This window comes from Pezoporus wallicus, unplaced genomic scaffold (genome assembly GCF_028554395.1).
Source record: "Pezoporus wallicus isolate ANWC-B61680 ecotype Strahan unplaced genomic scaffold, APGP_CSIRO_Pwel_v1 contig_593, whole genome shotgun sequence".
Taxonomy (NCBI): Eukaryota; Metazoa; Chordata; class Aves; order Psittaciformes; family Psittacidae; genus Pezoporus; species Pezoporus wallicus.
The window spans coordinates 2,446,598-2,473,700 of record NW_026642342.1 but is presented as its reverse complement, the minus strand read 5'-3'; the positions used below and the strand labels follow the sequence as shown (position 1 = coordinate 2,473,700).

Sequence of the window (27,103 nt, the reverse complement as noted above, 5' to 3'; positions counted from 1 at the left end):
ATGTTCAGGCTATCTCCATGTAAGCTAAATTCGAAAGTTCGAATTTGCTGTCTAGGGATCCAAAATTAGAGAAGTATCTATTCTTCCTGTTCATGAAGGGGAGGTTTATTAGATTAACGCAAGTGCAATAACAAAAGTATTGCCAATTTCCCAGGACTGATTTCTCATCAGTTCGATATTTCGGTTTATCAGTGCACTGCTTACTTATATTAAGTTGTCAAACGAGAGTTGACCTGTTAGTTTTCCAAACTCAATGTATTAAGAATTTTGCATTGAATCTTTTGGTATTCCTTGGTACACCCCCACCTCAAAAAAATATTTACTCTAATGTTTCATGAGGCTGTGTACAGACTACTGTAGTTAAAGTAGGCTTAGGATATTTGTTTTTTCTCCATGATTATGCCAGTATTTGATTAGTGGTAGAAGTTACATATTTTTACTTCCCTGCATTTTTGGGGAACCACCCACGGCTTTCACTTCAGCTAAGGATGCTACTAATTTCCGCTTTTGAAACTTCAGGCTTTTATCTTCAGTCGTCAACCCACTCTCTTCTAATAACTTTTCCCTTGTGAAATTTCATATTCCCTTTAGGCCTTCTGGTTATTCATTAGAGTGTTTTAATTCTTTATCTCAGTCGTACAGTAGCTTTACACAATTGTGGTATACCCTTCTTCGGTATGTCTGCTCTGTACCATGTAAAGATTTCTAAACCCTGAGCTTTTGAGAAGTTTGTAAAGCTGCCTGGCTTTGCAGATAAAGTAAATTCCTGTATGTCTAAAGGACTGTTGCCATGATGCACTTGAATTACAGCATCTTTACTTGCTGTTGGATTGTGTTACTTCTTTTCATTATGTCTTACGAGATGGGGAAAGTATTTGCTTTCTTGAAATTCAGTATCGCTTTACTTCTGTATTTGAACCAAATTCTACCAAATCCAAGAAACTGCCATTTGCTAGTTTCACATTTTCCTTCTCTTTTGTTGTACCTTCTCCCATGACTAAAAGAGGCAGAAAGGTTTGTACTTCAGTTAATCTTTGGATCATTATTGTGCATCCTAAACCCTTTTACCACATCACTCTCAGTGCTCAGTCCACTAAATTGTTGCAACAGATGCCTTATCTGCTTTCTTGGGTTTGTCATCAGTTGATGGATTTTTCCATGATAGTCATTAAACAACTTTTACTGTGTTTTTCTTTTTGTTCAATTGCATCGTTCTCTAGAGGTTTAGACAAGGACAGCTGTGTGCTTCTACAGTGACATACTTGTAGTCTTATTTTGCTTATCACTTCTTTCCATTAACTGCTTTGTATACTTTCTAGGGTAAAAGTGAACAAACCGTTAAATCTTTCTGGACATGTACTATTGTGCCAAATAACTTAGATGACAATTGGTGTTCCTGCTGTCTTCACCTGGGTATTGCTTTTTTTTTTTCTTCCAGGATGTTTTAACTCTCTGAAATATGTTTACAGGAAGAGGGTGGTTTGGGTTTTGTTGTTTGGTTGGGGGCTTTTTTTGGAGGGGGGAAGCGGTGGGGGGGAGGTTCCATTTTACACTTCAGTTTTCAGCAGTTCATAGATTTCCTTAGTGGAAGGGCCTCATTCAGCCCATAAAAGAGAGGAGACTGTGGATTGTTATGGCTTGTCTTAATAGGGTCTTTGTTTACAGATGGTCAGTGGCTGAAACATGGCAAGGTAAAGGTTCATGATTGTCTTGGTTTTATGTGTTCTGTAAATTTAGGTGTAGTTAGGAGATAGTAGTAATGCCTGAGATTCTTTCCTGGTGTGCTGGCAGCTTTTCTTCCTTTAGTTTTTTAGTTTTAGCCCTCTAGCAGGACTTGGAGGCCAAAAGGTTGATACGAGGTTTCTTTTCCCTAGTGAACATTTATTGAGGCAAATTATGGAGGTCCTAGACCAGGGCAAAAACCATAGACCAGGAGTGGAAGAAGGAGATAGCAGGGTTTAAAATATTTGTGTGTATTGCAGTATACTATTTTTTCATATGAAAAGATTAACTTGAACTTGGTTCCTGTCACACTTCCTTAGGAGTATTCAGAGTAATCTTTCATATTGTTTCAGCTATTGATGAGAATTAGTTACAAAGGAAGTGTTAAGGGAAGTCATTTCTGGTTTTGTTTGTAAAGTCTCTGCTTGTTTGCTCATGGAATTTTCTAATTCTTTTTCACACATGTGGACTAACAAAACTGACTGTGTTCCAGATTTTTAGAATGTCAGAATTCTAGTTAGACAAAGTTAAACATAGAAATAGTGCCTTTTTTCAATACGTTGTGTTTACTTTCTGCCATATAAGTTTTCTTTCATACCTAATCCAAGAGTGCATTTCACTACTTCCATGTTCACCAAATCATAACCACACGAAGAGGTTATTCACCACTTAGGAATGAAAGTCCCATGTGTTAGCTATTATCTTCGCTGTGCTGCAGCACTTCAGAATGAGTGCTTGGGAGAGACTTTATGTGCTGTACCCAGCCTTTTACTCTCTTCCAGGCAAATGCAGATACCTAGGAAATGCTACTCTCTTTTGCTTGGGGGTGGAAGAAAAAGATCTTTGTTCTTCTCATAAGTTAGCAGAAGTTTAATTGTGGATTTTGAGGACTAGGCCCAAAATAGATAGCATGATTTATTGTATCTGAATTATGCCAAGTAAATACCTCGATGTTTCCACTCAGTTCTAGGAAGAAAAGTCATCCTTGTTTAAAATATGTGCAAGGATTTTCGTTGATCTCTCTCCCAGGAAAATTATGAACGTCATTATACAAATATGCATTTTAGTAATATTTAAAATTATTTAGACAGTTAAACTGTTTGTCCTCTTTTCAGGGTCTAGAAGACTAAACTAAAATAACATGGTTACAATTTATCTTTAATTCCAGATTACAGATTTTTCTTTATTATTAGTATTAAAATCAAAGTTCCTGTAGATGACATTCAGGAAAAGCTGATCAGCAGGGAATTTCCTGCTGTCTGAATACATGGAGATAAGTTATGCCACTGTGATGATAGCCACAGGTTCCATTTGAGGGGAGCTAGTTGTGATGCAGTGACCTAATACAGCATTCCTGCCTGTGGGGACAGATTAGGAGACTGAATCGTTGAATTCCTGGAAGGTGGTAGAGTAACTATAGATAGTGAAACCAGACTGTGCAGAAACTCAGAGTTGCTGTCAGAAGTGCCACATGAATCTCAGCGTTTTGTGGAAGGTAACAAAGTCATTCGTAGGGTAAATGTAGCAGTTTATATGGGAACTGATGTGGGATTGCTGAACCTTGTTACATTTTCTCAGTCATCAGAATTGGTGTAAGCTTTTAAACTGCCTGCTGGCAGGGAAATTTTATTTCATTCTTGTCCTTTAAAAAGCAGTTGTCCTTGTTACATTCCAGCTAAAATCAAAAGCTGTTGTCTGCTAAAATTGTCTGTTTGTGGTCCTTACAATTGGAATCATCTTCTTAAGAAGAAGTCCAGGCATATTTCTTGCTTCGTGACATGGGCATAAAGTCTTGCTCGCTGCAAGAAAATCATCAGGGAAGTGTATTATTAGATGGTGGGTGTTGGACAAGGAGGCCAAGAGAATGTATGGAAGTGAGGGAGAAAATAGTGGAAAGTAAATACCAGGGAGGAAAGAAGGAAGGGAAGAGTGCAGTGGGAAGGCCCATAGAATACAGGGATTGGGAAGCCATAGCACAGACAATTTATATGAACTGGGCAGTAGGAGAAAAGAGAAAGGAAAACGAGGGAAGGTTTAAAAGAAAGATGTGAACAGGGGGTGTTATAGCAATGGTTCTCTCAGGGTGTTCAGTTCATTCAGAGCCAGACATGTCTTCAAATCTATCCTGTTATGAAGAGCTGAAGCACAGCCTCAATTAAGTCGATTCCTGCAACTGGCCCTGGAGCATGGAAGAGTGTGGGTGAAAGGACAGACTTGTGCTGGTTACCATTCATTTTACTGGGTTGTCACCTGAAATGGACAGTGAAGGAAGGGCCTGAAGAAGGTTGCAGCTCATTATGGGTACTTACAGAGCAGGCTGTGCAGTTCCAGTGATACAGGACAAGCAGGTTAAAACAGTGATAATCAGATATTACCAGATACTCTTTTATCAGGTTTCCCTGCTCTATCTTCTACCTGTGGGGAGACCACTTCCCTGCGAATACATGGGAGGGCCTGCATTCCAATGTTACCCTATATCCTCAGCTCATCTTGGTAAATAATCACTACATGAAGTTAAAAGACTTGTAAAAATGGCATTTCATTTTTCTCCAAACAGGTCTAGCTTTTCCATAAGTAAAAATTGAAATGATGTGTGAGTATACAGGCTTCTGGAAATGCCTTACAGGACAGCCAGGTCTTTGTTGTTCACTCTGATACATGACTTTGTTCCAGTTCTGGGATAAAATTGGGAAGGTTTTTATTATGGCAAAGTCTTTCAGAGAGAACCTGAAAAATCAAGTCTTGCTCGGGAGCCATCCTGCATTAGACTTTGGAATTGAGTTACGTCCTGCATTAGACTTTGGAATAGTTTTCTTGTGGGATCTTTTAATTATTCACAGTCAAGGAAGAGGTTGGCAGGTGGATTAGCAGGAAACCTCAACTTGTATATGAAGTAGGGAATGTGGTAGGCTAAGGTCTTTTGGATAGCATAGACAATAACAGCAAAGTTTAAAAAAAGTATTAAACTCCTTTGTTATATTTTCCTTGAAATTTACAACCCGCATTATGCACTAAAGTTTTAGATGTTTTCTCTGTCAGTGTCAACCAGTAAAATGTATTTTAAAAGCAAAAAAGATAAAGCTCTGAGTCCGTTGATCTAACACTTCAGTAATTTACTATCATAAAATAGTTTTAAGTACAAATGTTTTATCTTATGCCAAGCTGGACACTAAAGATGTTTTGTCTAAAAAATGAGATAGTGGAAAGTGTATTGTGGCATGTGAATTACTTTAGCTTCTTGGTGGTAAAAGTTTGCTTAACCAGAAAAGAATGTGTTGAGGTCCTTGCCAAAGGAAAGGTATTGCCATACTTTGCATTTAGACCACTGTAAATAAAGCAGTAAATATGTTTCTGTTCATGTGTGTTAATCCACAAGTTATGAATGTATTCATTCAATAAGAAATGTAATATACTGTTATCCCTTTTAAAAGGTTTCAGTAAGAAGAGGTCATGGTTACTTTGGGTTGAGGGAAACATGAAACCAAATATTTTCATGATGATTGAAGTTGAATATGAGAAATAGTTTTTACTCTAACTAAGTTTCCCTTAAATCCCAAGAACTCAAATCCTGTTTTACCTTCAGTATTCTTCTTGTGTGCTGACTCCTCTGATGTACCGTTCTTAATCATGCATTGCTGTAAATCATAAAGTATATGATTTCTTTCACCCATCTGGTGTTGGTTTTGGCGAAAGAAAACCAACTGCATAATATGTTAATGATCAGAGGAGGCAGAGCAGCTATGGGTAATACTCCACTTATTGCTTGCAGTATGTTTTGGTTTTGAACTTCATGACTTTAACATACAATAGCTTATTAGTAATTTAATAATGTTGATTGCAGTGTAATAATATCAGAGCATCTGTTGGATGCTGCAGTTATGGCAAGTGAAAGAAAGGGGTTTTCTTTCAGAGGGCTTTGAAATATCCCTCCCTGTCGCCAAAAACCCATGTCCAGGTTTCCAATTAGAGAATTGGGAGAGATTATTACAATTCTAGGAAATAATCATGAGAAGACGCTCGGTTTGCTTTCTGTTATTGTGGTATCATATGTTACATACCTGGCTTCATCCTCCAGGGTGAAGAGCAGCCCTTTTCTGACAAAGGTAGCACGCACACACATGGGGATTTCTACAGGGAATTTCTTGCAGATAAGCAGTGATTTGCTTAGCATAAATGGGGATATTGTACCATCTTTTAGAAACTAGTGTCCCAGTGTTCTGGATATTGGAGTGCTTCTACAAAAACAGAGCTCTAAGTGCTTCCAGTGTACCTTTGCTTTAGTAATTTTACAGGTACACTTTTTATTTCATCTTCCCTGTACTTTACTGATAATTCATAAGCAAATGTGTTAAATAAGGTACATTACTAACCATGTGAATTAAACCTGTAGTGTTAAAGCCCATAAGTAGAACATTAAGTGTTATTTTAAATTTAGAATCTGATTTTGGTAAATATATCCATTTTGGTAACCCCATGTCCATATCTGATTTTGGTAAAAGTACTTGGTAAGTACTCATAAACCGTTTCAGCCCTTAGAGAAGTTTGACTTTGATTCTCCTCCTAGATGTCAGGAGGGTTTAAAAAAAATATGTAGTTCAATAATAAGACTGTATCTATGACATTTGAATCATAAGATAGTTCTTCTGAACACAGTATCATCTGAAAATCCTGTGATTTGGCAGAAAGCTTCTCTTCTTTCCTCCCCCTCTCTCCACAAAAAAAAAAAAAGTGTACATCATGTCCTTCGTAGTATTAAAATTCAAAATGAACTTCCCTGTTATTTTTAAGGTACTATGAACTGGATGCCAGAAGAAGCCTTCTAGACAATTTGAAAGGCAAAGTAATAATTGAGTATCCAACATTTTTTGTGGTCTTGAAAACATTGAAGAATGACATGGTGATTCTTGGCCAAGGTAAGTATTTATTTCCTGTTTTGCTATACTTAGATATTTTAGTTAAATAAACAACAATTAAGGATGTGCCTGTTAATGATGCTGGGAACGTGCAGTATGTCTTGTATTTCCCTCTGAATCTAAAAGTTTGCTATAAAAAAAGGTGTTACGAATGCTCTGTCTTAAAACTGCTGGCTGGTAGCTTACATCCATAACCTGTATGGTGTATGTATTTTTAGCCACTAAGGTGAAGCAACTCTTCAGACTTGTTCTAAATTTTGAATGTAGCAAAGTTTGACAGAGTTGGTTATTTCTAAAAAGCAAAGCTGTTTGGGAAGGTGATTCGTAAGTAAAGCCTGCTGATCATTCAAATGAATTGTTCTCCATTATTTCCTAGTATAACTCCTAACACTGGACAAGTAATTCTGAATTACAGGTTAGTTACTAGAAATCATAATGGTAAGGTAGCTTTTCAGATGGGTTAAAAGCACGATGTTATCTTTCAAGAAGTACTTTGTTGAGGGATGACTTTCATCTTGTAGTCAACTTAGAGGAGAGTCCAGGTCTAGCAGGAATTTGTATTTTAGTTTTGAAGGTAATTTCCATCCTTCTTCCAGTATAAAGGCTTTGTGTCCCACCTTCATTTTCTGCAATCAGTGCCCTTGTTTTTCAGTCCCCCTGCTAGTCACCTTAGTTACAAAATCCCATACTCTTCAGTGATGAGCCCGTCTGTAATTTTTAAAGATTTCTAAAAAAAAAAAAGCTTTAAAGTATGTTTGCAATGGCTATTACCTTGTGGCAGCTCAGTCATGGCTCTATGTGAATATAATTTGACTGAATAAATATGAGACTGAGAATATTGTGCCAGTCATATTAAACTTCCATGGATCTCCTCTGTTCTGGCTAGTCAACATTAAATGATCCACTGGAGCAGTCTGCTCTCAAAACACCAGCATGTAAACATGTATTGTGCTATGCACTGCAAGAGCTTCTGAGAGTGAGACACCATGCCAGGGGATAAGGTAAAGAGTCTTGTCTGAGCAACTAGGTATACTGATATTCACCGTAGGAGTGCACATACATACACTCAAGTAAAAGAAAATGAGATACTTTCAGTTTATCTTGAACTACATCCCTTGCTTTTCAGTAGTCAGCCCTATTCCCATGACTTAGATGTCAGGAGGGAATAACAATCGGCTCATGAACTTAATCTGAACAGGGTGGTGGTTGTTGTCCCCTGAGCTAGTAAGGAGGTTGTCCTTTTAAGGGTATAGATTCAGATAACTGTTGGTTGAATAACTGTATTCTGAGGTCGTGCTGCCACACAGCTAGCTGGTTCTGTAAAAGGCAGAGTAGAAAGGCAAAGGAAGTAAGAGCCAGTAATAGCTGGGGAAGTGCCGATGTCTGTGTACCACAGCAGTGCGAGTGTGTGTCTTCAGGATCTTCAAGAGTAATCCCTTCTTCTGCTGCAGGGATTATTCAGTTAGCAGTCACCCCTGGAAGTGGTGTTTGGGGAGCACTGGCACTGTTTTGGGAACCAATAATTTTCTTAATTATTTTTTGAACTGTTTCTATAGATTCTGTAAAAATAAGTGCGTAGCTCCCTATTCAGATGTCTTAATGACATCTGCAATAGATGACAGCTAATGGCAAAAATAGCATGATTTTCACAACTTTTATCATAATGTGGTTTTGTACATCTTATCAGTTAACATACTAACACTTCAGCCTTGAGTTTAGTTTGGACCCTGTGTTCTTGGAGCTTTTTCTGTTGAGTGAAAGCCTGCCACAGTAACTCCAGATTCTGTCAGGAAAAGCATGTTCAGAACAATATAAAAATGTGAGGGCTTTTTTGTTACTATTGCTCCACCTGAAGACAAAGTACCACTTTTGCTTAAGTGTGGCACAGTCACAGTACTCTTCTGTTGTGTGTCATCTTTACAGAATAAAGGAGAAAAAACAGTAAATACTGTTTGCTTTACCAGTTGCATTCACATATAATTGCTAAGAGTGAAAATAGTGGGTTCACCTCTAGACCTCTCCAGGGAGAAGTCTGTTGTAATGAGAGAGATACTTCACTCCCATCTGCCAAGAAGTGACCTTTCTGCTGCAGCATCGTCTGTGTTTCTTACAGTGCAGTTTCTTAGTCATTTATGGCTCTTTGTATCAGGTGCATGTCCTCCTAATCCATTCATGCTGCTCATGCTTATTCTATCTCTACCAATACTGCTTTTCCTTTCTGCCTTCTCCAGTGCACCCAGAGGGACACTTGTCTCAGAGCGCCTGTCCGGCTGACCTCCCTTTCACATTCCATGCAGACAGCTGCCACACTGATGAGTGGATGTCTGGCAGGGTGTCTGCTGGAGCACAGGGGCTCTAACTACCATAGTTCTCCAGACTCTGTTTGCAGAGGACACAGGCTAGAACAAGAGACAAAGTCTTGTGGGAATCTGACTGCTAAAGTATCGTTTCTTTACTGAGCAATCTCAGATATGCCCCCTTTCCCCAGGAAGAACTCTGCTTTCATAGCCACAGCAACAGGCACATGCATGAAAATCACCATTCCCCCCACGATTCAAGTTACTACCCCCAAAGACTGGGGAAGGGCTAGAGCTAGACACCTTTGAAGGGAAACTGCTAGAATTTAATGAGGATAAAGCCTGTTTCTCCTATCCTTTTTCTCAGAAATGGCTGAATCATTCTGCCTGAAACATTTAAAAAGGAAAATAAGTACTCAGGAAGGAAACTGGCACTGAAAGATTTAAACCCAGAGTTTAAATTTTACATTATAAGTAAATTGCAGACAGTTTTATGGTGGGAAGGACTGGGCAATCTTAATTTATAGGCAGTGCTATCACCACCTACAAATATAATCATTTTGAGTGAAGACAGTCTGTAATTCCTGTTAAATAAAACTTACTGTGATAGACTAAGGCTAAAATTTATCTGTTTAGCTTCACTGTCAGAAGATTGCCACTTTCTTTTATGTGATGTTTTGGTGCTTGACTTGCTTATAGTAAAAACTACAGGTGCTCTGATTTCAGTGTACAAGGTCAGTCATGGCTGAAGATAGGAGGGGATTATAGAAGCTTTCACAGGAATTAGGGGCAAAAACAAACCTTACTTTGTTCATTACTCAGTACATATCTGGCATATAAATGTTAATTGATTATACACTAGATTTAATGTAGACAAAATGTGACCTCTGATGTTTATGGGTGAAATGCTTTATTTTCTTGAACAGATTCCATTGAAACTGTACAGGTGCACACTGTGCCCTGTGTATTATCCCTGTTTGCCAGCTGTGGAACTTAATCTTGACAAGACAGTAACTGTACTTCATCGGCTCTCTTGGTAAAATTTCTTTAACGAAGCATCTGACACTAAATGCTAAAAAACTTTAAATCCATAGTCAGGTCAAATACTGAAAATAACAGAGTAGAGCATGAATCATGGGCCTGCTTTGCTGCAGTTTATTTTTGTGCTGCTTGAGTGCCACCAACCAGCGGTATCTGATGACCTCACCACAAGGTGACCGGGGTCAGCCCTTGTTATGGAAGGAGTCTCAGGGCGTGAGGCTGAAAACTAGTTTGGGAAATGAGTTCTTCACAATATGATCTCAGCAGAGCACCACAGCCATGTCCTAAAGCACAAGTTACTGTGCAGCATTAGCCTCATCAGCCTTAGCTCATGGATTCACACAGCTTAACACCATCTTTGGGATGCTGGAACACATGGAAGGAGCATATGATCCCAGTTTTCCATTTGCATTTAGGATTTCTCAGTAGTTCCCCATCTTAACTGAAATGCTAATAAAAATGTAAGTGATTTATAGTTCACTACGGTTGTGATACATGTGTGTAGCAACCCAGAAAACATTTAAAGCAAATAAGCAGAAAGAAAAGATCAGAATTCTCAGTTCTGATAGATGAAGAAGAGTTTTGTATGGGATAAATATTCTGCTTACCTCCATAACTGAAAGACCAAGATTTTAAAACTAAAAGGAATTTTCAACAGTGTCTGTCTTTCTCCTTCAGCAGTGAGGTCCTACCTAGGGCCTTATCCCATGTTATTTGACTGGTTACGTCTTACGAAACAGCTGTACTTAAGGAAAGTCTGAGTAAAAGGAAAGGAAAAGAAGATAAAAAAACCTGCTTCTGTTTGATGATCAGACAGCACTGCTGAAACTAATCGCTGCTTTTTGTTTATGTCCTGCTCCCTCAGATGCCAGTGAACCTGCAGAGAACTCGGACAGTGAAAGTTCATCCCTTTCATCTGTGGAAGAAGGGGAAATTCGGGATAGTTCATGACAGTTCTTTGGGAAAAGAGGGTGGAATGAGCATTTTGGTTTGGGGGGGGGCCTGTTTTTCTTTTGATGGTTTTAAATTTAATTAATTTTATATATATATAAAACTGCCTTTTCAGAACTTTGGTTTGGCTTTCTTCACTAAAGGCAACACTTCCAAACTGCCTGCCTATTTTGGGATTTAGTAATGGATATTTAGGAATGTAAATAAAGAGATGGGGAATTTCTGGTTCCAGAAACAACATTATATTCTGATTTAAACACACACTTTTGTCCATGTATCTTTAATAAATCAGCCACCCAAATTTAAAATTTCCAGGTTATCTTCAACAACGTATTTTTTCCTTTTGTCCTAACAGCTCAGTGACTGATTTCCAAGTTTAAATACCTGATAACGTATTTGTATTTATATATGGATTCAAGTCTTAATGCTTAAATGTACATTAGATTAATTCCCTTTTTGGGGTATTTCTGTGTCATGCTGAGTTGCTGCAAATGATTTTACTTTGCTTTTGAGTTTAATCTGTGGTGAAATTCTGGGTGCCTGGTGCAGTCCATTGGTTTTTATTATTATTGTTTTTTCTTACTTGGTTGCATCTTGTTTGATGCGTTAAGGACAACTCAAACTATGTTTTCAGGGTGGCATCTTGTTGTATGTTTAATCTTCTACCCTGATCTTCTAAGTCAGCATGGGGTTTAAAATCAATAGAAATGGATACTGAGAGTGTCAGTAATGCTAACATACTGGACTTCTGAACAGTGCTTATGTTATGCATCTCCTATTAGTAGTTTACCTACTGAAGCCAGGTATTTTAAATAGTTACTGGAATATCAACTGAATTTACCTACTTAAAAGAAAATAAACCTTAAGAAAATAAAAAAGTTCTCTATCATCTGCTGACAAGAGAAATCTCTTGCTAACTTGTGAGAAGACTTCTGGATCCCAGCCCACTGTATCCAATTTCCCTGTGTCTGTGGGGTCTACTGGAGAATAATAAATGTGTGCTGTGAGCAGTGTGAGACAGGCCTTTAGAGTTAGTTTGCAAGGGTCTACCTAAGTCAGTATTTGTTTTAAGTCTTCAGGATGTGATCACCGTGAACAGCTCTGTGAGATGTCTGCTGCCGTTGTTGTTCCCTAGTCTGTCTGTCTCCTGCTTGAGACTGGCACCTCTGTGACAGAAGTCAGTGGCATGGGATGCCCCTAAACTGCCATGGAGGTGGGTTTTCAGTCAGAAGTGTACTTCCTGACAGCACTGATCTTAATAGGTAGAAAGACAACAGCAGTGAAGGAGCTTCACTGAGAGGAGCAGGGCAGGCCAGGCAGACGAGCAGGATGCGCCAGGCAGAGTTCTCCACCTACGCATGTGAGTAATTGTGAGTAACTTGTTCAGGTAACAGGAGGCTGTGGCAGCAATAGGTGAGAGGGCTTGGGCTTCCAGAGTCTCAGTCTGGAGTTCAGGCTACTGAGCTGTTAGTTCCTTACCAGTCATGCTGTGTTAATACTGTTTCTTACAGTCATACTACATATCCTTACCCTTGTGTGTTTTGCAGGCCCTGGAAAAACAGCAAGTTTTTCTTCTTGCGTGGCGGTAGCCACCTGTGCTCTGTTGTATTTATTAGTAATTGTTGGTCCTCTGCCCACCTCTTGTTTCAATATTTGTTTTTTTACCCTTTTTAAAGGACCAGGATTCCTAGCTATAGGTGCTTCTTTCACATCTTTTTCAGTCCAGTGGAAGTGAAATCAGTGATTATTGCACGCTGACTTGGTAGCCACAGATTACTTTAAACCAGTCTTGAACTCATTCATTACGACGCTGATAAAAGAGCAGAACAGCAAAACTGCCACAGTTCTTTTGCCAGAAAATGTTTCATCCAGAGTTAATAGCGTGGCATTTCTGTTAAGATTCATAGCACACAGTGGAAATGAAAGTGCTGCAAATATTAGTGTTGATCTGCATGTGTGTGCAATTAGTCTTTGGCTGGGGAAGGCAGAGTTATAATTTGCATTGCTCTCCTACACTCATGGAGGCTTTCATTAATTGCATGAAATGGTTTGCCTCTGGGTTCTTTTTTTCTTATATAAATCTAGTTTAAGCTTCCTTGTGCCTCAGATACAGCTGTAATTTGTCTTTAAATGAAGATGCTGTTAAATCTCTCCTCCAGATTTAAATCTTCTCCTACCTTAAAGAAGGCTTAAAAAAATTATTAAAGAGCATTCCTGTGGTGGTTACTAGAACTGAAACTTCCCAAACAAACCTGGTAATCATCTTCCAGAGTTCAGTCACACTGAGAGTAAAAGGCCTTGGTAGCATTTGCCATTCAGTCCCAGGTTACTATTTGCGTATTTTTATTTAGTTTTGATAAGAGTTTCACTAGTTGGAACTGTGGTGATTCGTCAAATGCAAGCCAAGATGAAATTCAAATATTTTTCTTTGGTTTTACTAAAATTTTCAGTCTTTGTTTATAAAAATGAATCAAAATGATGGTCTCTGGTTAAAAGCGCAGCCTGACTTATGACAAGTGACCAGTGCAGATCCTGCAGGTGGTAATTCTTCATAATAATAAGGTTACTGATTTAATCAAAGTTTATGAACTCTTTGGCTAGGCAGATAGTTTGTAAAACTTTCATAGGCATTTAGGGAAAGATTTCAATTCCTTTCTGAGTCAAGTTTATGGTCAAGCACTTAAAATTTAAAACATGGAGCTTGAGGCTGCTTGGAAGACTCAGTTCTGTCCATCTTGAAGACATACTGTTGTAAGCGCATTACACAAGGATCCCTACAGAACTCTGTCTTGATTCAGGGCAGATGATGTCTGCGAATGAAAACTGTCTGATGTTGTCTTTAATATTCATCATTCAACACCAGCTTGCATTGAGTGCTTGATTGTATGCCTACTATACTTACTCATTTATTTTCCTCTGTAAACCACTTGTCACAGAAGGAACAAGCTGTTTGTGTGTAGAGTTGTTACAGCATTTCTTTCAATGGTTAGGCTTTGCAGGTTTCAAACCCTGAACCCTCACCGCATGCTTGAGCCCAAGGACCATCAGCTTACAAAGCAAAGGCTCTTGTCCTGAATGAACACGCTACTTAAAAAAATTAAAAGCTTAATGAAGTCATCCCTTTCACAAGCCGTAGAGGACAAAAATAGAGCATAGCTAAGCACATAGTAATAGCTGAGAGGTGGGGTTGAGTCAACCCTCTGAGAGAACTTGGGTCTTTCCCTTTTCTGTAGAACTTCTGGGTGCATGAGGCGTAAGTTACTGAGTTGTCATACGTGGACAGTGTTACAGCCCCTGTCAGTGCAACAGCCAAGTTTCGAATGAGCACATCTGAATTCCAGGTTTTCCTGTATTTATCTTTGCATTAGGGATTGTTGGTCCCTAGACAAAAAGAGGGTCGTGCTGCAAAATGTGTGGTTGGTGCTAGGTCTTAAAGGCAGGCCATGCCCCATTATGTTAATCCAGTTTTGCGTTAGGAGTAAACAAATACATACATTTCCAAGTTCACTATAGCAGTGATGGCACGTCCCACCTCTGTGCTGCCTCTAAGCATAGCTGTGATTCAGACCTTGTCCTGCCAGATATGAATGTTCTCTGTTGACATCTGTAGGGGCTGAGAATGAATAACACCTTGCAAGAGCAAGCTTTCAAAGAGTAAATATACAGCTGTGATGATGTAACTCCAAGCCATGTTTGGTCACAAACATTTCATTCTGCTTTCTGAAGTCCCACGCTCTTTTCCTGAAAACATTTATTCTTCCTCCCTCTAAAGGAAAAAATATCTTGGATTTGTGTTTATGTTGTTGCCATGACATTTGGTTAAACTGTATGCAGATGCATGTTCTGTTAATAAGAGAAAGAAAAAAAAAAAAGACCTGTGTACTTCAGTGAACAAAGATTGCCCTGTGTTTGTATTAAAATGTTGCTATGGCAGTGCATATGGTTTTATTTGGTGGAAATTTGTGGTGAGATGGAAGGAAATCACATGTATGCAAGACAAACAAGAAATGGCAGCAAAAGCGACTCTACATAAATACTGAAACTGAAAGGGAAGTCACAGATGACATGTAAAACCAGGAAAAAGTAAGGATAGTTGTTTTGCTGCCTGTCTGTGACTTGATAACAGAAATGTGTTCCCATTGTGTCCTGCTGGGTCTCAGTGACCTACTGGACAGGGGCTTAGCTCTAAAGATGCCTTTATTGCTAGAGCTTCTTTCCCTTGTTGGCTCCGTGTATTGTAACTTTTTTGTTTTGGAAGCAAAGTTCCACTGGCTTGGCCTGATTTCACCACTGCTGACTTTTCCTGCTGAAAAGCATTTCCAGGCTATCTTACTGAAGTAGGCTTCTTGGCAGGAAAAACCAATAGAGTGATAAAATATGGAAAGCCACTAGAGCCTCATCTGTCTCTGGGGCAAGGGGAAGTCTTTGTGGACTAGTAGTAGAAACTGGATTGTTTTTAACTGGCACAGTAGTCTTCCTATTTATCTTAATCCTTTTGCATTAGGCTTCTTTTTGCATCAGTTCGCTAAGTACAACTGTTTGTGGGGTTGCCTGAGAAATCAGAATGGGTTAAAAGTCATCTGCCAAAGCAGCAGGGGTTGAAATGAGAGGGGAGAGGGAATCATGAATAAATAACCACACTGGAGCTGGCTGGTTCCCACACGATTCCAGCTGGTGGAGAAAGCAAAAGTGCTTTTAAAATCACATTGCCACTTCCTTCCTGTCATCCCACTTCTGCCTCAAGAAGGGGGAGGAAGTGACTGTGGAAGCTGCTGTTGCCTTCCCACTCTGGGCAAATCTGTGCACCCTACCGTTATATCTAGTAAACAAAAACCTCACAATCTTGTGTAATCTTTCCCTCCTGGACAGTTGTTACATCCCATCCCGTAAGTGGTTGTACTTCAAGACAGAAGAAGTTGCTTATGTAAATGGTGCCCTGGGGTCTTTCAGGATCTTCTCCAATATAAATTGTGTATGTAGAAGTCATAGCAGTAGTCTTTGGGGGGGGGGGGGGGGGGCTATCATGTCATACTGAATACCATACTTTGAGATTCTTGGTATTTGGTTTTTACAGGGTAATACAGACAGGCACTTATTATATCATTTTGTTGGTTGAAGCCCCCTTTTAAGGATTTATATTTTCTAGACATGTTCAATGCAGTTCAGTTGTTCATGAGTTTAAATGCATTTATAGCTATCTCCAAAACTAGCTGTACATTATGCTTTCACTAAAACGCACACGTGCATTGAAGTGCCTTTTTGCAGGATCAACTCAGCAGACTGGGAGCACTGGAGATACTCCTGCAGCAACCGCACAGGTTTGTGGTGTCTCTGCCTACTCATGCACATCCCACTGGCTTCCCATCAGTAGTGGGGAGATGGACCTGATTCCTGGAAGGTGTGCACCTGGAGGGTCAGGCAGCGCAGGTGGCTGCCTTGCCATGGGCCCTGCAGTAATGCATACATGCAGTATAGATTTTCTCATGGCTTGGCTTGGTGAGGGTTAATTAATAGCTTGGCTGTCCAACTGTCAGTTAGATGTAAGCTTTTCCTCCATCTGCTGCTTATTCTGGAGAGAGAGCTAGCTGCATCCCATGATAGAGGAGTTAATGGAATTGTAGAAGTCTGTTTTCTGCATAGTTTTTTGCCTGTCTGCTTGTATTTTGTTTCCTGTGATGCCAGCGCTTAAAGAAGCAGAAATTTTGGCTTCACTGTGATGACTTTATTCATAGGGAGGATTTTATAGGTAACCCTGAAGGTGGTTGCCACCATCAAACCCTTGTCGGTGAATGCCCTGAACACGCTTTCTTTCGGTCCCAAGACTGCAGTTTGACGAAGGCTCCTTCTGGCGGCAGCAGCGTTTGCCGCCGCCTCTTGCCGCCGTGCCCCGGTACCCGCACCTCGGCTGTGCTTGCTCCTCTTGCTTTCAGGGTTTTTGCTGCTGACGTCCTGGCCCTGAAACGTGCTGAACACCTACCGCTTCTTGTCACGGACCGCACTTACTGTGTTCCTAACTCCTCATCTTTTAGTGTTCATCTTGAAGGAGGATAGTGGTATTCTCTGACCAAGAAATAAAATCAGTTGCACTCATTAACCTAACCTGTAAGCCCTGCTGAGTGTACTTAAAGGAACAGGTGCTTTTATCATTTATATTCTCATAGAATCATAAAGTATCTTAAGTTGGAAGGGATGCATAAGGATCTTCATGCCTAGTATTTAGGGATTTTCCTGCTGGAGCAAAAGGAGATACAAGTATTTCATAGCAAGTTCAAGGCCAGGTTGGACAGGGCTTGGAGCAACCTAGTCTAGTGGAAGGTGTCCCTGGCAGTGGCAGGGGGTTGGAACTGGATGAGCTTTAAGGTCCCTTGCAACCCAAACCATTCTATGATCATAGGAAAAAAATTACGCTGTCCTTCTACACCACTTGAGAATTGTGGGTTTTAGTTGTTTCGCCATGTAATTGTGAAATGCAAAGAGAGGACTAGACAGATGATGCTGGTGTTAGCTTCCAGCTCTGTAAGACTTGCAGTTCATTTTAGTGGGGTCCATTCCCTCCCATTATAGCAGGATAATTTCTTTTACTGTATTTTATTATTATGTTTGTGTGATCTGCTCTCTTATTCTCCCAACAGTGCATCTTTCTAGTGAGTATATTACAGAACCATCCCTCTACTTGATGAAATGTGGAAATCCCAAAGCACAGGTTGTAAAATCCAGGTCCTGCTGGAGCAGGAGTTGAAAGGGCCACTTTTTTTTGTACATGGTATGTGTGTTACAGACATCCAGTCTGTGCATGTAGTATAGTTACACGTATATGTAATGTGTCAGTGAACTGTTACTTACGTTGGTTTGAAGATGGGTGTCATTTAAGTGTAAGTGGCAGCAGGGAGAGCAAGGAATGTGCAGGCAGCTGCTGTGTGTCTGTGAGCAGTGGGTTCCTCTTTGCTCTGCGCCATAACCCAACGTGCAGACCCAGTGATTTCTCAGTGAGCAGCTGATGTGGTGTTCAGTACTAGATGTAAGTAGAAGCCAAACAACAGCACTTCACGGCATTTTACACTTCTAGTGTCAACAAATATTGTACGGACAAGTTTAGGTACAGCTGAGACTGGTGGCCAGGTGGTGGATTCCAAACCAGCTCAAGTTTGGAATGCCTGCAGGGAGAGAACTTGACTGAGCAGAAGAGAGATGGCTGTAATTTCTCAGGCAAAGCATTAGCTGCCAGAGATGAGCTTCTGAGATATTTGGCTATTTATTTTATTGAAATATTTATGCCTCATCAAAAGTTGACTCGTAACCACTTCTGCATCTGACTGGATCTCACCCTTCACAGTGCTAAAGCCTCAGCATTGGTCCCTGGGTCTTACGAGAAGTACCTCTGTCTTACTACAGGTTCTGGGAGGGTATTTTGCCAGAGAACTAACTAGTTGCAAGGAGGAGAAAAAAATAAAAGCAAAGTCCCCTGTTGCAGGTTTCCTTTCAGCCTTATCTGTAGTGCAGCTCTCTGTGAACCAGAGCAGTACAAATGCTTGCTGCTGCTGCTTTCTCAGATCCTACTCTGGTTCATTATTGTAAATGTCATTTTCTTACCCGCGCCAGCTAGCTCAGCGACTCCCTTGGTTAGCCAAATGTCATCTGTCCCCCACAGGATAAAGTGCAATTACGTAGTTAAAAAGCGGGAAGGGGAGGTGAGGAAAAGAGAAGCTGCTTTGCTTTTTACTCTATTGGAGAAGTACTTGAAATTCCTCACATTCTTCTCCTGTTAACAGTATGTTTACTTTTCATCACTGGGTTATTAGGATTAACAAAAGTCATTGCTTCAAGCTCATTTAATTTGAATTTAGTGAAAGCAAACTACCTCCTGCAGACTGTAGGAAACATTCTTCTGCCACAGAAATGTATTAATTTGCAAAAAAGAAAAGCAGCCACCAAAAAAAAATGCGAGACCTGAGGACCACTTCCACCCCATGCTCAACATCCCTGTGCATGCGCTGCATCCTAATGAGGGACCTTATGTTGCAAATTCCAGGACGGTTTGAATAATCTGACAGTCTTAATTAACATTTCAGTCTATCAAACATTTGCTTTCAATACCAAGGAGTTTTTTCTGTACATACTTTCTAGCGCAGGCTGCAGACACCACTTCAAAAGTGGCATTTAGTCCAAGAATGAGACTCGGGTTTCTAGTTCATCCCTGCATCTGTAGCAGAGCTTGTTTTAATTTTCAGAGAATCTGAGCTTCTCACAATTCAAGCTTTTCACAGAAAGCTCTTGCCTTTGCTGTATCTCAGTCTGTTGTCTGTCAGAATGCTCTACTAAGAGGAGTTAGGTAAATATTTCTTTATTAAATGATTAATTCCATAAATAAATTCTTTTAATTCATTGAATATAAAATTAAAATCATTTACAACTTATTCCAGTATTACAGGGGCTGGAAGGGGTAAAAAAACAAATCAAAGAGAAAACAAAAAGCTACAGTTTGATAAATAAAATACTCAGCTTTAAAACAACTGATTTCTGTTTGCCATTAAACTACAGTTGGTACATAATAGCTGCCACTGTGAACACCCCAAAAGTGCCCACCTCAGGAAGGAATGTAACTTCCAACTTGGTTGGGAAAGGGGGGGAGAAGATGGAAAGAGAGGGAGAAGCATAATGTTAAATGGAACAGGATAGGAAAGTTTTCATAACCAGAAGAAAACATTTATCTGATCACTTACAAACAGAAAACAGTACATAATTACGTAAGGTGCTCCAAAAAGAAGCAGTAAAGTGGCTCCAGTACTATGAAGCTTTAAGTATGCTTAAATCTCTGTTGCATTAGTGTCCAGTTGCACAGTGCACTTTTGTAACATCTCAATGTTGCCCCCTCAAATGGGCAAGGCACCATTTCCATTAAAGGTCCTTTCTCCACAGCTGGTTACTTCAAAACTCTTGTTTAGCATCCCACCCCCAACCCAACTTAGTCCCTAAATTTGTGGATGTCATTGACCAGTCTGTAGTAGGGGTAAGCCTCGTTCGCATGCGGACAGTTATAGTTGCACCGGCAGGACTGGATCATCATGACGCTCTTGGTGAAGGTTTCCCCATCGTCGCAGCGGAACCTGATCTTGACAGTCCTGGTCTGCTGGGGTGTGCAGCACCTGCCATCCACGCAGGAGCCGCAGTACTTGGGGCGGTACTTCTTCACACTGGAACATCCGGCGTAAGTAAACTTCACTGGGGATGGGGATTTCTTGGTCTTGGTACATTTCTTCCCCTTCTGTAAAGGAAAGACAGTAAGATTATCAGCAGGAGATTCTTCTCTAGTCTTTACCCTCTACCCAAAGCAGTTTGGAAAGAAGAGGAGCCCTGGAAGTGTCTGTATTTACCTTTAGGGAGGCATAGCTAGGCTGGCCACATGGCCTCACTTCACATATTCTGGTCTCTTTGATGAGCTTGCAGTCAGGGTTGTCATTGGTAACCCTTGTGGAGATGCCAGTTCCACACGTCTTTGAGCACTGGGACCAGGAGGTTGTTTGCACAATGCATTTAGGATTCTCAAAAGCTCGGCTTTGTGGCTCAGATCCAAAAACTGGAAAAGAAAAGGAGGGCTTAGCCTAAATACATCCTCTCACAGGGTTTCTTTCTTCCCATGGGGGCCTGAGGGGTGGTATAGCCATCCCTCCCACCTCCTCCCCTTAAACTGTCACTGTTACACAGATCAGCCCATACTCACCAGGCAGCATTTTCAAGCCTCCCTTCACAATGGCAATCAGCTCATTGTTCCTGGTTAGTTCGCCTTCGGAGTCATCCGGACCAAACTCTTTGCTGAAGAAGCCTTCCAGCTCATCCAGCGCATCCTTGCTTTCATCGCAGATCCACTCTTCGCAGCACTGCCCGGGCACTTTGACCAGCCTAGGGCTGGGACAGCCCAGGTTAGGAAGAGAGAGCTCCTGTGGGCAGAGCGGGATGCAGCCCACAGCTCCATCTATGCACGTACACTGGTGCTTACAGTTCGGCTGGAAGCTTTCGCCGTTCTGGTAGATTTTGGAGTTATATTCACACGGTCTCCCCTCGGACTGTGCTGCAGAGATCAACATGAGAGGGAAGAAGAGGGAGTCAGCGGCGGGAAGCGCTCGTTCAAGTACAGGTCTGTTAAATTCAATTTACGGTGGGGCTCCCTGCAACCCCCCGGAGACGGGGGCCAGAACAATAACTTAGTCAGGAATCACTTTTCCTTATGTGCTTTTAGCGAAGCCCAGACATAGTGAATCGCATTCCAGACTGCTGAAGTCATGTGCCTTTCTGCCAAGCTACCAACAACAAAGCATAACCATACATGGACTCGAAATTACTAAACTTCAGCACCTCGGGGACCGGGGTCTGCATCCGGGGAAGGGGAGGGGGGCGCTGAGCGGAGGACCGGAGCCGCTTACCTCTGCAGATGCCCTTCAGCGCAGCGGGGCTGGCGCCGAAGTTGCACTCCAGCCCCTTGGTGTGGTCGCAGGGCTGCACCCGGCTGCAGTCCTCGTTCAGCTGCTTGGCGCAGACCTTGCAGCAGCCGCAGCCGTCCGGCACCAGCCCCACGCCCGGGGCGCACTGCGGCACGGCCGCGGGGCACTGGCAGACGGCGGGGCAGGGCGAGCCCAGAGCCTGCGGAGTAGAGCACAGCGACGGTGAGCGGCGGAAGGGAACGGAGCGACCCATCTTTACCACCCCGCTCCGGACATGACCGTGGTACTCACCAGGCGGGCTAGGCAGAGGAGTGCGGCCGCCAGAGCGGGGCGAGCGCTGGCAGAACCCATGTCTAGCGCCGGCAGAGCTGGAAGCTTCGGGACACCTCCAGGCGTGAGCGCGGCCGGCGCGGTCTGAGGCAGGGACGCGCGCTTCTGCCTTATATAGGCCGAGGGGGCCGCCGCGTGCGCCGCGGCGCTGACGTCGCGCGTTCCGGGCCGCGGCCCGCTTCCAGCGCTCGCGGCATCCCAGGAATGCGGCTGGCGCGCGCCCGCCCCGCCCCGTCTCCCGGCACCGCGGCGCTGGCGGCGGCTCTGCCGCGGGGGGTGCCCCCGCCTCGCGCCCGCCCCGTTCCCCCCCCCCCACCCGCAGGGACCAGCCGCCGGGCCAGGAGCGGGAAACGGGAATGATGGGGATGGGGATGGAGTGGGATGGGGTGCGGGGGGCTCGGCGGGACCGGGGGATGCCCGTCCTGATGCCGCCGGTCGTAGGTGGAACAACGCGATTCCCTCGGACACGGAGCCCGGCCGGCAGCCCGGAGATGCCCGGCGTGCTCCGAGGGCTCCCGCGACTGGGACGACTCTGCGGGAATTCCCGTGCCCCGCGTTCATCGGCGCATCCCTGCGTTGGTGACTCGCTTCGGGAACTCTCGGACAGCGTTTCCCCATTGGGGTTGAAGGTTTGGGGCTGGGGAGGGGGCTCCATTCCCTCTGTGCTGCTCCGACCTGGTGGTGAGCGCTCCCACCGAGTCCGCGCTCCAGACGTAACAATATTTCCATATTTGGTAGAGCAGTAGCCCGCATTTTTCACATTTTTGTGCTCTGTTATCCAACCACAAAGCATTCTTGACAGCTTCAGATGTTGTTAAATATAGCCTTAACTTCTGTTCCCAGGGCAGGAAATTCTTTGGAATTCCTGTTTTTCACGCAATCCGTCTATCATGATTTAGGGGAATTGCGCTGGAGGAGCCAACTGGCGTTCCACCGCCTCTCGCTCCCTCGCTGACAAAAGCCCGGCAGCAGAGCGTGCTGCCCAGCGGCCTGACAACAAGTCCCCATTCCAGCGATTTTTTTCTTTGCAATGAGAGCATTGTCCCTAACGCCACTTTGGAGTTGGGTTCTTGGGTTTTAGGGCTCTTTTTTTCCGACCGCCTTCAGGGCTGGGCGGTGAGGCAGCGGGCACCCGGAGAGGCGACACTCCACAAATCCCCCCTCCGAAGCCCACGGAGAGGGGAGGGGGCACGGGAGGCAGCGCCGGGGGTGCGTCGGGGTCGGGCCGTTACCTGCCCGTGGGGTCCCCGCTGCAGTACGTGCCCGCGGTTAGGGAGGGGAGCCCGGACTTGCCGGTGCCGCTGCCAGAGCGGTTACAGCCGGGACCGTTTCAAGGGGACTGAGCCGGGACCGCGCACCCGGCTCCCGGTAAGTGCTGCTGCCGGTGCCGCTGCCTCCGGCGGGACCGGGGGCCACGTGTTCCTGCCGGTGCGCGCCTCTCCCGTGCTCTGGTACCGGTGGTGCAGCTTTGTCGGGCCTCACCGGAGCCTCAGAAAAGGCGTTTGTTGTTGTGTTGGGAGCGCTGGTCCTGGCTGTGGCTCTGCCCGGCGGCGGGACGCGGGAAGGGGCGCACAAAGGGGCCCCTGTCCGCGGTGGAGCCCGGCAGCGGCGGCGGCAGCCGGAGCCTTACGGCCGGCCCCCTCCCACCGTGCACCTTCCGTGGGACGGAGCGGGGCTGACAGACACGGCCCGGGTTTGTCCACCCGCCCGCAGAGAGCCTGCCGCTCAGCAGCATCCCCGCGACGGGGACAGGACGGACGGGGCAGCCTCTCCCGCAGCGGGATGCCGTGACCCCGGGGACAGCTGCTGGGGGAGCGCGAGGAGTGTCCCGGCGGAGGGGACAGCGGTGCGGAGCCCGGCCCTATCCTCTTTCAACCCTCCCGGGGATGTCCCCCGACGGGAGGGCTCCTGCCATTCCTCCTCCCATGTCCAGGCCTGATGGAGGGTTCTCGTTGTGGGGTTGAGCACCCCCCCCCCCCCCCCCCCCCCCCAGACCCCCCAGCTTATTCTCTTTGTGTTCTTCTTTCCATTGAAGTAAATTAGATGGATATTTTACTTTGTGGTGGTTTGGGAGTTTGGGAAATGGGATGGGAGGAAAGCTCCAGGCCCTTTTTGCCCAGAACTCGCTCTTCAGAAGGCAGCAGTGGTTTTCTTCATCACTTGCATGCCTTGAAATTTGCCCAGAAAGGACAGTAGCTGAAAGGGAAATTCAGTCTTTAGTTACATGCATCTACCTCCCGAGGCTGCCAATATATACTGTTTAGTGCCATTTCTAATGACAGGAGGTATTTTATGTGTCCATTAAGAATTGGACAGAGACCACCAACGGACTTAGATGGTTGCCAGTAGTGGTAGGAACGACTTCCCATTTTACTGATCTGGCTGAGCCCCAGCTGGTGACGAGGAGAAGCAGGGCTTGGTCCCGTTTCCAGACTCTGAGCTATCTAGTATGCCGGGCTTCCCTTGGTTTTATTGGTGTGGGGGGTTTTCTGTGGTCCTTTAGGAAAAGGAGGAATAAGTTTGTGATTCAACACACCTTGATGAATGAAAATCTTGAAAAATTCCAAAAATAACCCCGAAATAGAACAAGCAGGAGCGGCTGCTTCACCAGTGGGGATTAAACCATCCAGGTTTGCTTTCCAGGGATTTATGCAAACACTTGTTTATTCGATTACATCTAATTTAAGGGTGCACACCAGGCGTTCCACTTTGATCTGTGGCTTTCACGACATTCAGCGAAAGCCACAGGAGAAGTGAGTGAATAGCACCTTTTCTCTCTTGGTTTCATGTGTTCCATGCATTCACGCAACTTTGATGGGAAACTGTAACTGAGCCTCCATTTGCTCAAAAAAAGGTCACTTAGAAAGCTTTGAAGCACCTTTTCACAAACCTGTCCTGAATAGCAAGTGGTTGACAAGGCTTGGGAAGGGCTGAGTTTCTTTGGAGGTCAGGTTAGACTGTGACCCTTTCGTATGCTTTCCCTACACACTTTTCCCTGTCGCAAGCTGTGACCCAGCATTTACCTTCCAGGCTGTGCCTGCAGCTCCTGGCTGCGCACCCGGAAACAGGAAAAAGTTTGGAATATGTTGTTTTTTTAGATTTCATTCAGTGTAACATACTGTTCCAGACCTTTATTGTCCTGAGTGAACTGGGAAATACCCCCTGCTTCACGTCATGAAGAGTGTTTTGCTGGCTCCTCACTTCTCATGCTGTAGGCTGTGTGTCAGGTAAAGTCTGCCAGGAGCTTGGCTAATGCAAAGCAGGAGTTTGAAACAGTTGGCTTTACATAGTAGGTATTACAGACGTACTGGGTAAATCCTGTCATTTTCAGAGTCCTGTGTCTCTCTCCAGGGAAAGCACTTTCCAGAGAAACAAATCAAGGAAAAATAACCGTTTTTTCTTCCCTCCACCCAGCATCACTTTTCCATGGCCATGCACAGGGACCGCAGAGCAGGGTGCAGTGCTAGATAGGACAGAGGCTCCTCCGAGTGCTGGGGCTCCCACTGACAGTAAGTATCCAACACCAGACCAGAGCATGCCAGAGGTTTACAATCATGTGGATTCTGGAGAAAGATTTTATTAAATCCAGTGTCCAGCCATTTTTTGCACTGTGTGTAATTTCCTCTTTCTCATGCTCTTTCTCCTCTGCCCATGCCTTGCTGCGCTTTTCTGTCTCTCCTCCTCCTTTTCCCTATTCCAGTCTATTTTCCCTGTGGCCTTCCCTCTTCTAGCATGTCCTGGTTTTGGCTGGGATAGAGTTCACATTCTTCCTAGTAGCTGGCACAGTGCTGTGTTTTGAATTTAGGTTGATAATAGTGTTGAGAACAGACCGATGCTTTAGTTGCTGCTGAGCAGTGTTTACAGTAAGTCAAGGGCTTCTCAGCCTTCTACCCCGTCTCAACAGAAGCCACGAGGGGGCACAGCCAGGACAGCTGACCCCAGCTGACCAAGGAGATATTCCCTACCATATAGCATCGTGTTCAGCATAGGGTCTGGGGTGAAAGCTGACTGGGGGCCACTGCTTAGGAACTGACTGAGCACTGGTCAGCGAGAGGTAAACAATTGCATTGTGTATAACTTCCTTGCATATTGTAATTCTCTTATTATTCCCCCCTTCCCCTTCCTTTTCCATCCTATTAAATTGTCTTTATCTCAACCCCAAAACTGTACTTTTTTCCCCCCAGTTCTCTCCCCCATCCCACTGGGAGCTGGGGGAGCAAGCAGAGTGGCTGTGTGGCATTCAGCTGCCTGCTGGGTTACACCACGGCACCGTGTTTACCTAGCTCAGGCTGGCCTCTCTTGCAGCCCCTGCCAGGCCGCTGGTTCCTGCTGCACTAAATCAGTCCTCCTGGAGTCAATGGCTCCTCTCAGTCACTCACAGGAGGTGCAAATCCAGTGGGGCAAATTAAGCATAGCAGAGCGGCCGAGCAGCCAGGAGGTTTCAGCAGCTACAATTCGAGTGGATTCAGATTTTTTTTCCTTGCTTTGATTTGCTTGGAGTTTATGCTGGATTCTGTTGAGTATGGCATTTCCTATTTGTTTTCTTCCTCTTCCCTACTGCCCTCCTTTCAACTGTGCTCATGCCTGTCAGTTTTTCTACAGTCTGTGCCTTGCCTGTGGTTTCTAATATTAGGGGAGGTTTGCTCTGCAGTATTTGTTGTGCACTGCGAGGCATGTTGCTTTGTAGGTGTGCTGCATTTTCCTCTGGCTGCTGTCAAGGTGTCGCAGAGTTTCCCATTGTGAAAGGGGGACTTGCGAGCCTCCTACCCTGCAGGGAAACAGAGAAGGGAAATTTGATGTAACCTTCAGTTGTGCTCATTGCCGCTTTGTTGTGTGTACAACCCTACTGATACACCTTACACAGATACAAGGGATGTAGCAGCATAAGAGAGGCAAGAAGCATCCCTGCTGACAGTCAGTGTACTCCTGTAGACCACTGACCAGCAGTACACACTGCAGGGCTTTCTTGCCCCAGGCTGGATGCCATAATGCAAAGCAGTTCGAGCCAGCTCCTGCTTAGTCCGTCCTGCCTTGTCAGAGACTCAGAATACCTTTGACACTGTCATTCAAGAGTCTAGCATTAACTTTGGTGTAGTACCAGCTACTACCACTTCCTCAGTGAGAGGAATATCTCCACCTACTACCTATGTATATATTCACCTACTCTCATGTGCATGTACTTAACAATAGGCTAAGTTCGGAAGATACAGTTTGCATGAAGTGCATCACTACAGCTGACATTTGCAATGAAAACGGTGGGTTTTGGCTTTCCATGTCACAAAAAAAAAAACAATAAAATTCAGTTGGTCCTAGCTAGCACCTGGCTGTACACAGCTTACTGATTCTTGTCTGCTGTTTTCATCCCATGCAGTGACGTAGCTTGCAAGTATGGTAACATAGCCTCAAATCTCTA

At 43.9% G+C, this 27,103-nt stretch overlaps 2 protein-coding genes and 1 long non-coding RNA gene across 4 annotated transcripts in view; 2 read left to right on the top strand and 1 right to left on the bottom strand.

The window, feature by feature from the left end:
- Positions 1–10,964, top strand: part of ZNHIT6 (zinc finger HIT-type containing 6) — a 35,096-nt gene extending 24,132 nt beyond the window's left edge. The window contains exons 9-10 of one of the 2 annotated variants that reach the window (XM_057429023.1): positions 6,511–6,635; positions 10,839–10,964. In XM_057429023.1, coding sequence (XP_057285006.1) covers positions 6,511–6,635; positions 10,839–10,924 — 211 coding nt within the window. In that variant the 3' untranslated portion in view covers positions 10,925–10,964. Of the gene's footprint in view, positions 1–6,510; positions 6,636–10,838 lie in introns of those variants that run through there. The other variant, XR_008974862.1, reaches the window with a different exon arrangement.
- An 8,285-nt stretch (positions 10,965–19,249) lies between these two features.
- On the bottom strand, positions 19,250–21,801 carry CCN1 (cellular communication network factor 1). The gene is made up of 5 exons (XM_057429022.1): positions 21,652–21,801; positions 21,343–21,559; positions 20,643–20,990; positions 20,296–20,498; positions 19,250–20,186 (listed from the first exon to the last, which is right to left on the bottom strand). Exons 1-5 carry the CDS (start codon positions 21,709–21,711, stop codon positions 19,887–19,889), a joined length of 1,128 nt encoding a protein of 375 aa, XP_057285005.1. The 5' UTR covers positions 21,712–21,801; the 3' UTR covers positions 19,250–19,886.
- Positions 21,802–22,938: 1,137 nt separating this feature from the next.
- Positions 22,939–26,807, top strand: LOC130609754 (uncharacterized). The gene is made up of 3 exons (XR_008974864.1): positions 22,939–23,058; positions 25,042–25,199; positions 26,378–26,807. It is a non-coding gene; the product is annotated as an uncharacterized LOC130609754 (long non-coding RNA).
- Positions 26,808–27,103: the final 296 nt, after the last annotated feature.

Bases quoted from the DNA above. Each gene is read 5' to 3' on its own strand.
- CCN1 (XM_057429022.1), bottom strand. From the start codon at position 21,711: ATGGGTTCTGCCAGCGCTCGCCCCGCTCTGGCGGCCGCACTCCTCTGC. The intron at 21,560-21,651 runs GTGAGTACCACG...TCTACTCCGCAG, and splicing joins TCCTCTGCCTAGCCCGCCTG to GCTCTGGGCTCGCCCTGCCC. The intron at 20,991-21,342 runs GTAAGCGGCTCC...TGATCTCTGCAG, and splicing joins GCTGAAGGGCATCTGCAGAG to CACAGTCCGAGGGGAGACCG.